Source organism: Salmo salar, chromosome ssa12, assembly GCF_905237065.1.
Source record: "Salmo salar chromosome ssa12, Ssal_v3.1, whole genome shotgun sequence".
In the NCBI taxonomy this organism is placed as follows: Eukaryota; Metazoa; Chordata; class Actinopteri; order Salmoniformes; family Salmonidae; genus Salmo; species Salmo salar.
This window is the reverse complement of record NC_059453.1, coordinates 30901175-30914761: the sequence shown is the minus strand read 5'-3', so window position 1 is coordinate 30914761 and position 13587 is coordinate 30901175. Positions and strand designations below refer to the sequence as shown.

General features: G+C 41.7%; 1 protein-coding gene across 1 annotated transcript; it reads left to right on the top strand.

Moving 5' to 3' along the window:
• The first annotated feature begins 2762 nt into the window (after positions 1–2762).
• LOC106564976 (protein transport protein Sec16A) lies at positions 2763–5017 on the top strand. The gene is made up of 7 exons (XM_014131530.2): positions 2763–2957; positions 3129–3216; positions 3686–3903; positions 4080–4136; positions 4251–4365; positions 4451–4594; positions 4882–5017. The coding sequence occupies exons 1-7, from the start codon at positions 2763–2765 to the stop codon at positions 4920–4922; spliced, it is 858 nt and encodes a 285-aa protein (XP_013987005.2). The 3' UTR covers positions 4923–5017.
• The last annotated feature ends 8570 nt before the right edge of the window (positions 5018–13587 follow it).

Genomic DNA, 13587 nt, shown 5'->3' with positions numbered 1-13587 from the left:
TAGCAGCCGTGTTTAGCACTAACTGAAGTTTATTTAGTGCTTTATCCGGGTAGCCGGAAAGTAGAAAATTGCAGAAGTCTAACCTAGAAGTGACAAAAGCATGGATTAATTTTTCTGCATCATTTTTGGACAGAAAGATTCAGATTTTTGCAATGTTACGTAGATGGAAAAAAGCTGTCCTTGAAACAGTCTTGATATGTTCGTCAAAAGAGAGATCAGGGTCCAGAGTAACGCCGAGGTCCTTCACAGTTTTATTTGAGACGACTGTACAACCATCAAGATTAATTGTCAGATTCAACAGAAGATCTCTTTGTTTCTTGGGACCTAGAACAAGCATCTCTGTTTTGTCCGAGTTTAAAAGTAGAACATTTGCAGCCATATGTCTAAAACACAGGCTTCCAGCGAGGGCAATTTTGAGGCTTCACCATGTTTCATCGAAATGTACAGCTTTGTGTCATCCGCATAGCAGGGAAAGTTAACATAATGTTTCCGAACGACATCACCAAGAGGTAAAATATATAGTGAAAACAATAGTGGTCCTAAAACGGAACCTTGAGGAACACCGAAATTTACAGTTGATTTGTCAGAGGACAAACCATCCACAGAGACAAACTGATATCTTTCTGACAGATAAGATCTACACCAAGCCAGAACTTGTCCGTGTAGACCAATTTGGGTTTCCAATCTCTCCAACAGAATGTGGTTGACTAGTGTTCCATTATTAAAGTGACCAGTGATTCCATGTCTATGTATATAGGGCAGCAGCCTCTAAGGTGCAGGGTTGAGTAACCTGGTGGTTGCCCTTCTAGTGATGGCTGTTTAACAGTCTGATGGCCTTGAGATAGAAGCTGTTTTTTAGTCTCTCGGTCCCAGCGTTGATGCACCTGTACTGATCTCGCCTTCTGGATGGGAGCTGGGTGAACAGGCCGTGGCTTGGGTGGTTGATGTCCTTGATGATCTTTTTGGCCTTCCTGTGACATCGGGTTCTGTAGGTGCCCTGGAGGGCAGGCAATGTGTCCCCGGTTATGCATTGGGCAGACTGCACCACCCTCTGGAGAGCCCTGCAGTTGTGGGCGGTGCAGTTGCCGTACCAGGCGGTGATACCGCCCGACAGGATGCTCTCAATTGTGCATCTGTAAAAGTTTGTGAGGGTCTTAGGGGCCAATGGACTATGGAAAATGATCAAAAGCCCAATATCAGTGTCCAGGGCCGGTACTTGCGGTTCTGCCGCCATAAGCGAGACCAAAAAATGCTGACCTCCATAAAACTATATTAGTCACAGTAAGCAAAATGACGTTGAAAAGACATCTAAAATACGTATTTAAAATTCAATTTAGGTTCTGAATGAAAGGTGAAAATATCTATTTTCCTGAGGTTGAAAATATGTATTTTCCAGATGTTGAAATCAGTCAAATTTTTGGTTCTGAATAAAAGTTGAAAAAAAGTCATTTATAGACTTATCAAGGCTGGTCTGGACCGCACCAAATCTGAACCAAACATAGACGTCTATGATTGGTTCAGATTTGGTCCGGACCGGCATCAGCTTCGATCCGTATTTACTGAGGTGTAGCCTACAGTGTTGCCCGAAAATTTGAATTTTATGAATGCCTGTCTATGTTTGGTTCAGATTTGGTGCGGTCCAGACCAGCCTTGATAAGTCTATAAATGACTTTTTTTCAACTTTTATTCAGAACCAAAAATTTGCCTGATTTCAGCATCTGGAAAAACAGGCCATTGCATTGGCTTTAATAGTCCTGATTCCTGTGACTAATCAGTTTGTCTATTTAAGCTCTGAATATTTGCTACCCAACTTTATCAAGAGTTATTGTGAGCCTATTTGCAATGTGTTTACAATGCGGAAAATGCAGAAGTATTTTATTTTTCTCTATGATCAGGATACAAACTTGAAACCACTGATCATGACAATGTGGTGAAACTCCTGGACAACAGTTGTGATTGTCCATTCCATATTGTCCATTTTACTTTGACCTGTCCTATTTCTAGGATATGTTGTTTGTTAATGAGTGCCATTTAGGTTAGGCTATTTAATCTGAGAAATCTGAGAAAATGTAAAAAGTGTCCGTCTCATTACATTGTCATACATTTTATCTCCAGCCTGTAGGCTACAGAAAAGGCCACATACTCTTTTTTGTTGTTGTTGATGAAACGTTGGTGGAGCACTTCAGAGATGCATCTCTCCAACAGCACCCTGGGAATGGACAAGCAAAATATTTTGCGCCCTTGTCTTTGACAAAGTGGGCACTGCTTATCAAAGGGCGGAATCAGCGCTCACCTAAAAAGCCCATTTGCCACTGGTTGAGAGAAATTGTCATTGTTTTTGGGCAGAATTATGTGATGTTCTATGTGTTGTTGTTAGAGGTTATCTTGGTCAGTTTAGCTTAGAAAATGCTGCCCTCGTCAATTTGCCACCATAGGCGGCCGACTAATCCTGCCTAATGAGCGGGCCCGGCCGTGTCAGTGTCATATCATTGATTCACAGAGTCATATTATTGATTCACAGTGTCATATCATTGATTCACAGAGTCATATTATTGATACTCAGAGTCATATTTTGGATGCTTTGTTGATGTTTATTACAGACCTATCCTCTACCTCCACCCCCACCTCCCACCATGAGCCCAGGATATCCAGGGGATCCAGTTGGTCCTCCAACACAGCTGTGCTAAGAAGCTTTACTGAGGGGAAATCAGCATCAGGTAGTCCACCCAGTTGTGGCTGAGTTCCCTCAATGCAATGAGGTGATGGGCCTGGAGTTGGGCAGGAAGCCACCCAAGGTAGAGGTCTCCCTGAAACAGAGGGAGCAGCTGAGTCATCAGGGGAGCGGTGGCTTGGTGTGCCTCCCAGCAGCGAGGCCCCAGGCAGAACCCAAGCTCTCTACGGAGGCTCCAGTAGCGGCACCGTCAGTGCCAATGTACACAGTGAGGAGGCTCCCAAAGGTAAATGCACCTTAAAATGACAGATATTTATTTCCCATGAAGCAGGCAGTATGTAGCTTATACTTTAAGATGTATATTCAAGTCACTCACCTCACTCTATTGAAACAGTGAGGTGTCATATCATTGATAAGCAGTGTCATATTTTGGTTGTTTGGTTGATGTTTATTACAGACCTATCCTCCTCCACCACCACTCTCCATGAGGCCCGGATGGCCAGGGGATCCTCAACCTGTTCCAACAACCAGCGCACATGGAAGAGGTGAGTAAAGATAGTATTTTTTAACAGCAGTGAACCTAGAGGCCTGGCATGTATGACTTTGAGTAAGCGTGCGAGTAACTAACAGGAATAGTGTCATTTATGGAGACTGAGGCTTCAATGTTTATTGGGATGAATCTTGTACTGGAGGCAGCGCTGAGTGGTTTCTGCTAGATTGGCCAGCCGCAATGTCAGAATTGGCTATATCGTAAGAATTGTATGGAAACAAAATGTGCATTTTGGTCTTAATTTAAGGTTAGGGTTAGGCATAAGGTTGGCATTGTGGTTAAGGTTAGGGGTATGTTTAATATGATTTTATGACTTTGTGGTTGTGCCAGCTAGTGACCACCCTGAAAAGCTGCCTTCAGTACATGAATCATCCCAATAAATGTCAACTTGCCTTTAATCATGCAGGTGCCCTGTACTGCCTACAGAGGGCTGAGGTTGTGTCCATTTGTCCTACTTGTCACAGACCCACGGAGCAGATACGTGGATGTCCTGGGCCAGGAATGGAAGAACAGCCCCGTGACTAAATGTGCTGCGGTCCCCAACTGCCCTGCTCAACGACCCGCGGTCCAGAGCGGACCTGCTGCTGAGCCTTTCATTGTGAGGGCCAAGACCAGCGGAGAGGGCTGGCTTGGCTTTTGCCGTAAGAAGGGGGCACTCCTGCCAGAGGATTCCTCAAAATCTGTAAGAAACCTTCTCTTCATATCCTGTCCAGAAACATTAGTGGACTAATACACAGAATCTTTGTACATTTTGCACACTGAGTTTGTAGATGAAAAATGTTTATTGAGGGATAGTTAAAGATAGAGAATGGTAGATGGCTAAAGATTGACTCTCATTCCTATAATTTTCTCTGTCAGATTGTCTGGGATCCTATGCTCAACAGGTGGGTGGATATGAGCGTACCACAGGAGGAGGTATGAACTTTCAACTGACATTTTAAATCAGAGCAAAGCAATTGTATGAACTGTGTGTTATTAAATTGCTTTTACTAATTGCTTTTCAATTGTATTGATATATATTTTTTACAGAGCAAGCCTCTACCACGTCCCTCACCAATTGGGATGCACCCCACTCCACCAATAGGGAACACAGGCTATCTGGGGGACTCTGGCAGTCTTCCAAAGGGTATAAATATTCCAGCAGGTGCCTACATGAGACTTAACTTCTCATACTGCTTCAGCCAATCAGTGGTAGATGTCTGGTGTCTAAGTTTTCCTCCTACTTACAGCAGGTCTGTGGAGTGACCCTAACCCCCAGTTGAACCCGGATGGGAACATAACTGAGGCCCTCAGCCTGAGTGGCAAACCCGGACCACAGCTGTTCGTTACAGACATGTATGCTCTGATGGCACCGATGGAAGTTCCATCTGACGGTCAGTATTGGTTATAAGTTGTTCTTGCTATTCTTCTACATGCTTGATAGGCTGTTGAGCTAAGGAAAGCTCCCACCATTTTGACACCCTATTTGCTGGTAGTGGTCAGACTCCCATCAGTGCTTTTACTATGGACCTCCCAGTATGCCGTAAAGTTAGACAGCAGACTTTCTGCCACAATCTACATGATTCAGTCATTCATTCAGTCTACAATCGTATTCATTCATATTTGAGCTAAGTTGTGTTTAGAAATAGTGAGTTATAGTATGTTTTTTCTCTCTCTGCAGATTCAGAGAATTCAGCGTGGTGGAATGGGAACCTTTCCTAAAATGCCATGCCCAATTGCCAACCTAATTCAAGAATGATCTATCAGCTACCAAGCATGAGAACCAAAACGGCAGTTTTAATAAATAAGTAGTAGTATTTATAGCCTCTGGATTTGCCGTAAATTGTTGTGGGATAATTAGGAGTACAGCGATACCTTCCATCCCTGGATTGGAGTTCGAATTTCACAGAGGTGCAAACATATTGGCATTTGGTCGTTTCAACTAGGAGAGCCTTTCTTCTAGTGTTCTTCCACTAGAGGGCACCATCCACTTTGGTAAACCACCTTGAACTCAATACGATTGGTGTGAGGCATAGAGATGGATAGAGGGCGCACTTTCCACAAAGATAGAGTGTGTGCTGTCTTTCGCTCTCTATGTCTCACACCCACTGTAATGGCGAGAATCAAACACTGGATGTCAGTGTGGTATAACTGTGGTACACTAAAATCGTTATCTGAATCAGTGAATGTGTTAGTCACTAAGACCAACACCAGTGATTTATGGTATTGTAAACATGCCAGAATGAAAGCACACTATAGAAAAGTAGCTAGTTTGTCAAAGTTCCACTGGTCAGGTAAGTGCACTGGACTTTTACAAAAGCATTCAAAGTTTGGAAAAATTGAATCATACCTTCACTTACAGTGCCAACTTGGTTGGAAAATGTACCTCACAGCTCACATTCCTTTCTGACAGTTACTGTAGCAGTGCTATTCAATACTGTCGCTTCATCACTGTTAGGTGACTAGCTATATAGGCCTACGATTATTTGTACCACATTTGGTTGAACCAAACAAATATACATTTTTATATTGTGACAAGTATGTTGCATTGTGTACACTGTGCGGTTCCCTGTGGGGAATGCCTGTTTATGGGCATATGAAGGCAAATTACATTCCACTAACTATAACAGACATATATACCTATCTGTATACTTATCATTTTCCATTTTGTTACATGCTTATCTGTATGTCACACCTGTTTACGATTTACTGTATTAGTCCAGATGAGATGGACATTTGTCTTCTGCTTTTTCCCCCATCCCCTCCGATACACACACACACACGCACGCACGCACGCACGCACGCACGCACGCACGCACGCACGCACGCACGCACGCACGCACACACACACACACACACACACACACACACACACACACAAACACACATTAGGTTGGGGATCCTGGAGCAGAGGGCATCCACAGTGCAGTGCCCAATTAGCAGTTTAGGGGGTTAAGTACCTTGGTCAAGGGAACATTGCATGTTAATAACTTCTTTGGGATCTGGGGGCAGTATTGAGTAGCTTGGATGAATAAGGTGGCCAGAGTAAACTGCCTGTTACTCAGGCCCAGAAGCTAGGATATGCATATTATTAGTGGATTTGGATAGAAAACACTCTGAAGTTTCTAAAATTGTTTGAATGATGTCTGTGAGTATAACAGAACTCATATGGCAGGCAAAAACCTGAGAAAAATCCAACCAGGAAGTGGGAAATCTGAGGATTGTAGTTTTTCAAGTGATTGCCTATCCAATATACAGTGTCTGTGGGGTCATATTGCACTTCCTAAGGCTTCCACTAGATGTCAACAGTCTTTAGAATGCTTCTACTGTGAATGGGGAGAGAATATGAGCTATTTGAACCAGGTGTCTGGAAAAATGGCATGAGCTCAGTCATGCGCGCCACCGTGAGAGCGAGCTGAGTTCCTTTTCATTTTTGAAGACTAAGGAATTGTCGGTTGGAATATTATTGAAGATTTATGATAAAAACATCCTAAAGATTCATTCTATACATCGTTTGACATGTTTCTACAAACTGTAATGCAACTTTTTTGACTTTTCGTCTGGACTTAGTGCATGCGCCTTCTGCATTTGGAGTAGTGAACTGAAACCGCAAACTAAAAGGAGGTATTTGTACATAAGTGTGGACTTTATCGAACCAAAACAAACATTTATTGTGGAACTGGGATTCCTGGGATTGCATTCCGATGAAGATCATCAAAGTGAATATTTATAATGCTATTTCTGACTTTTGTTGACTCCACAACATGGCGGGTATCTGTATGGCTTGTTTTGGTGTCTGAACACTGTACTCAGATTATCGCATGGTGTGCTTTTGCCGTAAAGCTTTTTTGAAATCTGACACAGCGGTTGCATTAACTTCTATGGGCTACGTGGGACGCTAGCGTCCCACCTGCGGGACACAGCCAGTGAAATATCAGGGCGGCAAATAAAAAAATAAAAAAATGTCATAATTCAACTTTCTCAAACATACAACTATTTTACACCATTTTAAAGAGACACTTCTCCTTGATGTAACCACATTGTCCGATTTCAAAAAGGCTTTACAGCGAAAGCAAAACATTAGATTATGTTAGGAGAGTACATAGACAAAAATAATCACACAGCCATTTTCCAAGCAAGGACATGTGTCAACAAAACCCAAAACACAGCTAAATGAAGCACTAACCTTTGACGATCTTCATCAGATGACACTCCTAGGACATTATGTTACACAATACATGTATGTTTTGTTCCATAAAGTTCATATTTATATCCAAAAACAGCATTTTACATTGGCGCGTGATGTTCAGAAAATGTATTCCCACCAAAACGTCCGGTGAATGTGCACATCAATTTACAAAAATACTCATCATAAACGTTGACAAAATATATAACAATTATTTAAAGAATTATAGATAGACTACTCCTGGATGCAACCGCTGTGTCAGATTTTAAAATAGCTTTACGGAGAAAGCACATTTTTCTATATTCTGAGTACATAGCTCAGCCATCACGGCGAGCTATACAGACACCCGCCAAGCTCGGGGCAACCTAAACTCAGAATTAGTATTAGAAATATTCTCTTACCTTTGCTGATCTTCGTCAGAATGCACTCCCAGGACTGCTACTTCCACAAGAAATGTTGTTTTTGTTCCAAATAATCCATATTTATGTCCAAATACCTCGTTTTGTTCGTGCGTTCAGAGCACTATCCAAAGGCATAACGCGCGAGTGCGATACCAGAGACGAAAAGTCAAAATGTTCCATTACCGTACTTAGAAGCATGTCAAACGCTGTTTAAAATCAATCTTTATGGTATTTTTAACATAAAATTACGATAATATTCAAACCGGACAATAGCATATTCATTCAAGGAGAAAAAGAAGGAACAGCGCGCTCGCGTGACCGCGCATATCCAATCCGATTGTTGCCAGGCAGTCCACTCAGAAACGGAGCTCCTATTATCTGCCCAGTGACAGGAGAATGCTCAAACCACTTTCTGTAGGCTTTAGACAGCCAATGGAAGCCTTAGGAAGTGTAACGTAACCCCACGGATAATGTAGTTTCGAAAGGGACTAGAAAGAAGAACTACAATTCTCAGATCCTCCACTTCCTGGTTGATTTTTTCTCAGGTTTTTGCCTGCCATATGGGTTCTGTTATACTCACAGACACCATTCAAACAGTTTTAGAAACTTCAGAGTGTTTTCTATCCAAATCTACTAATAATATGCATATTCTAGTTTCTGGGCCAGAGTAGTAACCTGTTTAAACTGGTTACGTTTTTCATCCGGCCGTGAAAATACTGCCCCCTAGCCCAGACAGGTTAAGGAGAAGTGTATCTTTAATTCTATGTAAAGCACTTGTATCTTATATCAATGTTTATAATGAGTATTTCTGTAAATTGATGTGGCTACCTGCAAAATCACTGGATGTTTTAGAGGCAAACATTACTGAACATAACGCGCCAATGTAAACTGAGATTTTTGGATATAAATATGAACTTTATCGAACAAAACATACATGTATTGTGTAACATGAAGTCCTATGAGTGCCGTCTGATGAAGATCATCAAAGGTTAGTGATTAATTTTATCTCTATTTCTGCTTTTTGTGACTCCTCTCTTTGGCTGGAAAATGGCTGTATGTTTTTTTGTGACTAGGCGCTGACGTAACATAATCATATGGTATGCTTTTGCCGTAAAGCCTTTTTGAAATCAGACACTGTGGCTGGATTAACAAGAAGTTAAGCTTTAAAATGGTGTATGATACTTGTATGTTTGAGGAATTTGAATTATGAGATTTTTGTTGTCCCACATACCCCAGAGAGGTTAATTAATGCAAAAACAGAATGATGACTAAATATCCTGGATGGCTTTGCTTTTTGATTATCTCGCCACCAAAAGAGATACATTATCTTATTTGATTAAGGATGTGATAAGGAGTCTTCTTTCCACTATTTGTACAGCAGCTTTGTATAATCACAGCGGTTAGCAAAATGATGTGATTGTTATGTCTTTCTTGACCCCACGTATATCTCAGCAGTGTAGTAGCTACTGTCTGTAGCATATAGCTGATAAGAAGAGGGTGTGGTTGACACTGAGAATCAGTCTGACTGTTGACTTGGTCAGCTGGCTGGCCCCTTACCAGCCTCCATTCCTGATGTGTTGTCAATTTTCTCCACTGCAACAACATCCCTTCATAATAGTTGTGAAACAAACTGCTCCCTTGTCATGACAGTTATTGCGGCACATTTTTCATGGTCGTATGATGAATCACGCTATGATAAGCGAGGAGAGAGACATGGTGTGATGTCAGTGGCCGTCTATCTTAATGGCACAACAGGGATGCTAGCACTGACAGATTTATGATAGTGTTTGATCCCATGGCACTGTGTGCAGACCCAAGTCAGAGCCGCGCTGTGGAAATTCACATCCAGCTAATGCTTGGCTATCTTGCATTGCCCTTGGAGGTGCCCCAGTTCCACTGAGACCTGCATTCCAGTCGTTGTTTTGACTTTCACAGATAGTTATTGATGCCAATCATGCCATGCTGTCTGAGACTCTGGGCAGAGGTCAAGGGTTTTCTCCTCTCCTTGTCTGTTCAGTAAAGTTAGAATATGCTAACATGAGGGCTGTCAGTAGAATTTGTCACCTATGAGAAATGTTCCTTCTCTCACCCCACACAAGTCCCAAGCCAGATACTTTTCTACAGACTTTTTTGGGATGAGGAGGAGAATGTGTTCAACTCACTTTTGATACTAATCTGAACTTTGTCTCACAACTGTACTGTAACAAGAAAGCACAATTTCTTCCAGGGATGTTTCAAACAAGTGTGTTTCATGATTACTCATATTTATGATCAAAGTATCATGAGCAGAAATTCCATTGCGCAAAAACTGGTTGAATCAACACTGTTCCTACGTCATTTCAACCAACAAATTAAATGTGATGATGTTGAATCAACATGGAACTGATTGGATTTGTGGCTCAGTTGGTAGAGCATGGTGTTTGCAACACCAGGGTTGTGGGTTTGATTCCCACGGGGGACCAGTACGGGAAAACATTTATGAAATGTATGCATTCACTACTGTAAGTCGCTCTGGATAAGAGTGTCTGCTAAATGACTAAAATGTAAATGTAAAGGAACTGAGTATGTTTGTTTACCTAAATCCAAATCAAGTTGAATTGATGTATGTTGACAACCAAATGTTAGTCAAAATTGGACTTTGAACTGATGTCTGTGCACAGTGGGATGTGATGTAAGTGAGCTGGTAATTATTCCATTAAATGAGATGTTATTACAGTCCAAGCCATGTATAAAATCTACAGTTGAAGTCGGAAGTTTACGTACACTTAGGTTGGAGTCATAAAAACTCGTTTTTCAACCACTCCACAAATTTCTTGTTAAGAAACTATAGTTTTGGGAAGTCGGTTAGGATATCTACTTTGTGCACGACACAAGTCATTTTTCAACAATTGTTTACAGACAGATGATTTAATTTATAATTCACTGTATCGCAATTGCAGTGGGACAAAAGTTTACAAACACTAAGTTGACTGTGCCTTTAAACAGCTTGGAAAATTCCAGAAAATGATGTCATGGCTTTAGAAGCTTCTGATAGGCTAATTGACATCATTTGAGTCAATTGGAAGTGTACCTGTGGATGTATTTCAAGGCCTACCTTCAAACTCAGTGCCTCTTTGCTTGACATCATGGGAAAATCAAAAGAAATCAGCCAAGACCTCAGAAAAAAAATTGTAGACCTCCACAAGTCTGGTGCATCCTTGGGAGCAATTTCCAAATTCCTGAAGGTACCACGTTCATCTGTACAAACAATATTACGCAAGTATAAACACCATGGGACCACGCAGCCGTCATACCGCTCAGGAAAGAGATGCGTTCTGTCTCCTAGAGATGAACATACTTTGGTGCGAAAAGTGCAAATCAATCCCAGAACAACAGCAAAGGACCTTGTGAAGATAACTGAGGAACTCAGAAAGGAAGAAGCCAATGCTCCAAAACCGCTATAAAAAAGCCAGACTACGGTTTGCAACTACACATGGGGACAAAGATTGTACTTTATGGAGAAATGTCCTCTGGTCTGAAGAAACAAAAATAGAACTGTTTGGCCATAATGACCATTGTTATGTTTGTAGGAAAATGGGGGATGTTTGCAAGCAGAAGAACACCATCCCAACCGTGTAGCACGGGGGTGGCAGCATTGTGTTGTGGGGGTGCTTTGCATCAGGAGGGACTGGTGCACTTCACAAAATAGATGGCATCTTGAGGAGGAAAATTATGTGGATATATTGAAGCCACATCTCAAGACATCAGTCAGGAAGTTTAAGCTTGGTCACAAATGGGTCTTCCAAATGGACAATACTTCCAAAGTTGTGGCAAAATGGCTTAAGGACAACAAAGTCAAGGTATTGGAGTGGCCATCACAAAGCCCTGACCTCAATCCCATAGAAAATGTGTGGGCAGAACTGAAAAAGCATGTGTGAGCAAGGAGGCCTACAGAACCTGACTCAGTTACACCAGCTCTGTCAGGAGGAATGGGCCAAAATTCACCCAAGTTATTGCAGGGAAGCTTGTGGAAGGCCACCCATTTTTTTTTTTTACCCAAGTTAAACAATTTAAATGAAATGCAACCAAATACTAATTGAGTGTATGTAAACTTCTGACCCACTGGGAATGTGATGAAATAAATCTAATCTGACATAAATCATTCTCTCTATTATTTTTCTGATATTTCACGTTCTTAAAATAAAGTGGTGATCCTAACTGACCTAAGACGGGGAATTTTTACTAGGATTAAATGTCAGGAATTGTGAAAAACTGAGTTTAAATGTACTTGGCTAAGGTGTATGTAAACTTCTGACTTCAACTGTATTGTATTGTGTGGAAATGGTTCGGAACTGATAAACATTCAACCGTCAATAGAAAATACCAACCACATCAGTTCCAGGCATCTGCCAGGTGATCAAAAGAAACAAATTGTGGTTGCAGTTTACAGCTGTAAACAATGTCACCTAAAGCTGATGTCACTCCCCCACAAGACTCAAGCCTTGGTTTCTGTAACCAAGGCAGCAATTACAGGGTTTTAACAATCTGTGTATACAACAGGAAAAGATGACATATGATGAGAGCAGTTAAACATTTATTTTGACCACAATGTAAGCTAGGTGGTTATCCATCCCTTCTATGAACTCACCCCTATTCTACAAGCAAGAGCAGTGTGTGTGTGTGTGTGTGTGTGTGTGTGTGTGTGTGTGTGTGTGTGTGTGTGTGTGTGTGTGTGTGTGTGTGTGTGTGTGTGTGTGTGTGTCGGGGGAGACGACGACAGCAGACTCACCAATATAACAGCAATAGCAATAATAAGAACATCCATTTTAAAGGACATTATTAAGAAACCGATCTGACTATGCATTTTTTATTCATGTATTGAGTGTGTGTGTGTGTGCGCATATTTGGTGTGTTTTGTGCAAGGATGTGTGTATGCGTGTGTCTGTGAGTGATTGCGTATTTCAAACATGGTCCCCTTGCAGGAACTGCAGTTTCTAAATGTCCTTTTGATTCTGGGCCAATATCAACATTAGCCATCTCAGTTCTCATTATTCTACTAGAGAGCTTTCGCAATTTTCATTTATGCATAGCATAGACAGATACACCTGTCAAACATAAACATAAAAGACAGGTGCACACCCCTTGTGTGTGTGTGTGTGTGTGTGTCCACTCCTGTACCCAACACCTCTGATTAGCTCCACTCTACTCAATCAGAGTTCCACCGAGAGCAAAGTGCAACACAGATACCAACCCTGTCAACAAAGACTTTCTTTGTTCAGCCGGTCAGTGTTTGCCTCCTCAGTCAATGTTTTTCCACTTATCTCTAGGCAACAATGCCGCTTGGTGAGTAGGAAACTCGGCATGTTGTAACACTGTGTCGAAATTGTAAAGTATGTCTGAGGGCATAGATTAGTCGTCCAGTTGGGTGTGTCCCGACACACTTTTGAGGAGTCATTTTACCACACCCAGGGTCATATACTCAGTTCCGTGGTCACGGATCCTGCTCCCTGCTCTTTTCTCCATTCAGTGGTGTTTGAGTACATAAGCTGCAAGGCACACAATACCTTCAGTAACCTTCAATGTCTCTCACATGTTCTGTTTTCCACAGTTCCACAGCCATTGTCCACAACTTCCTGACAACCTCCTGACAACCCCACTGTTATATCAAACACAGAGCCTCGAGAGTATTATTTGGTTGTCATGCTTTTTAATAAATACAGGCAACAGATGGGGTGGGGGGGAGGACAATACAGGCTTATTGTAGTCAACTTTTCCAAAAGCTGTCTACCTTATTGGAATAATTTCAGACACACAATAGCAA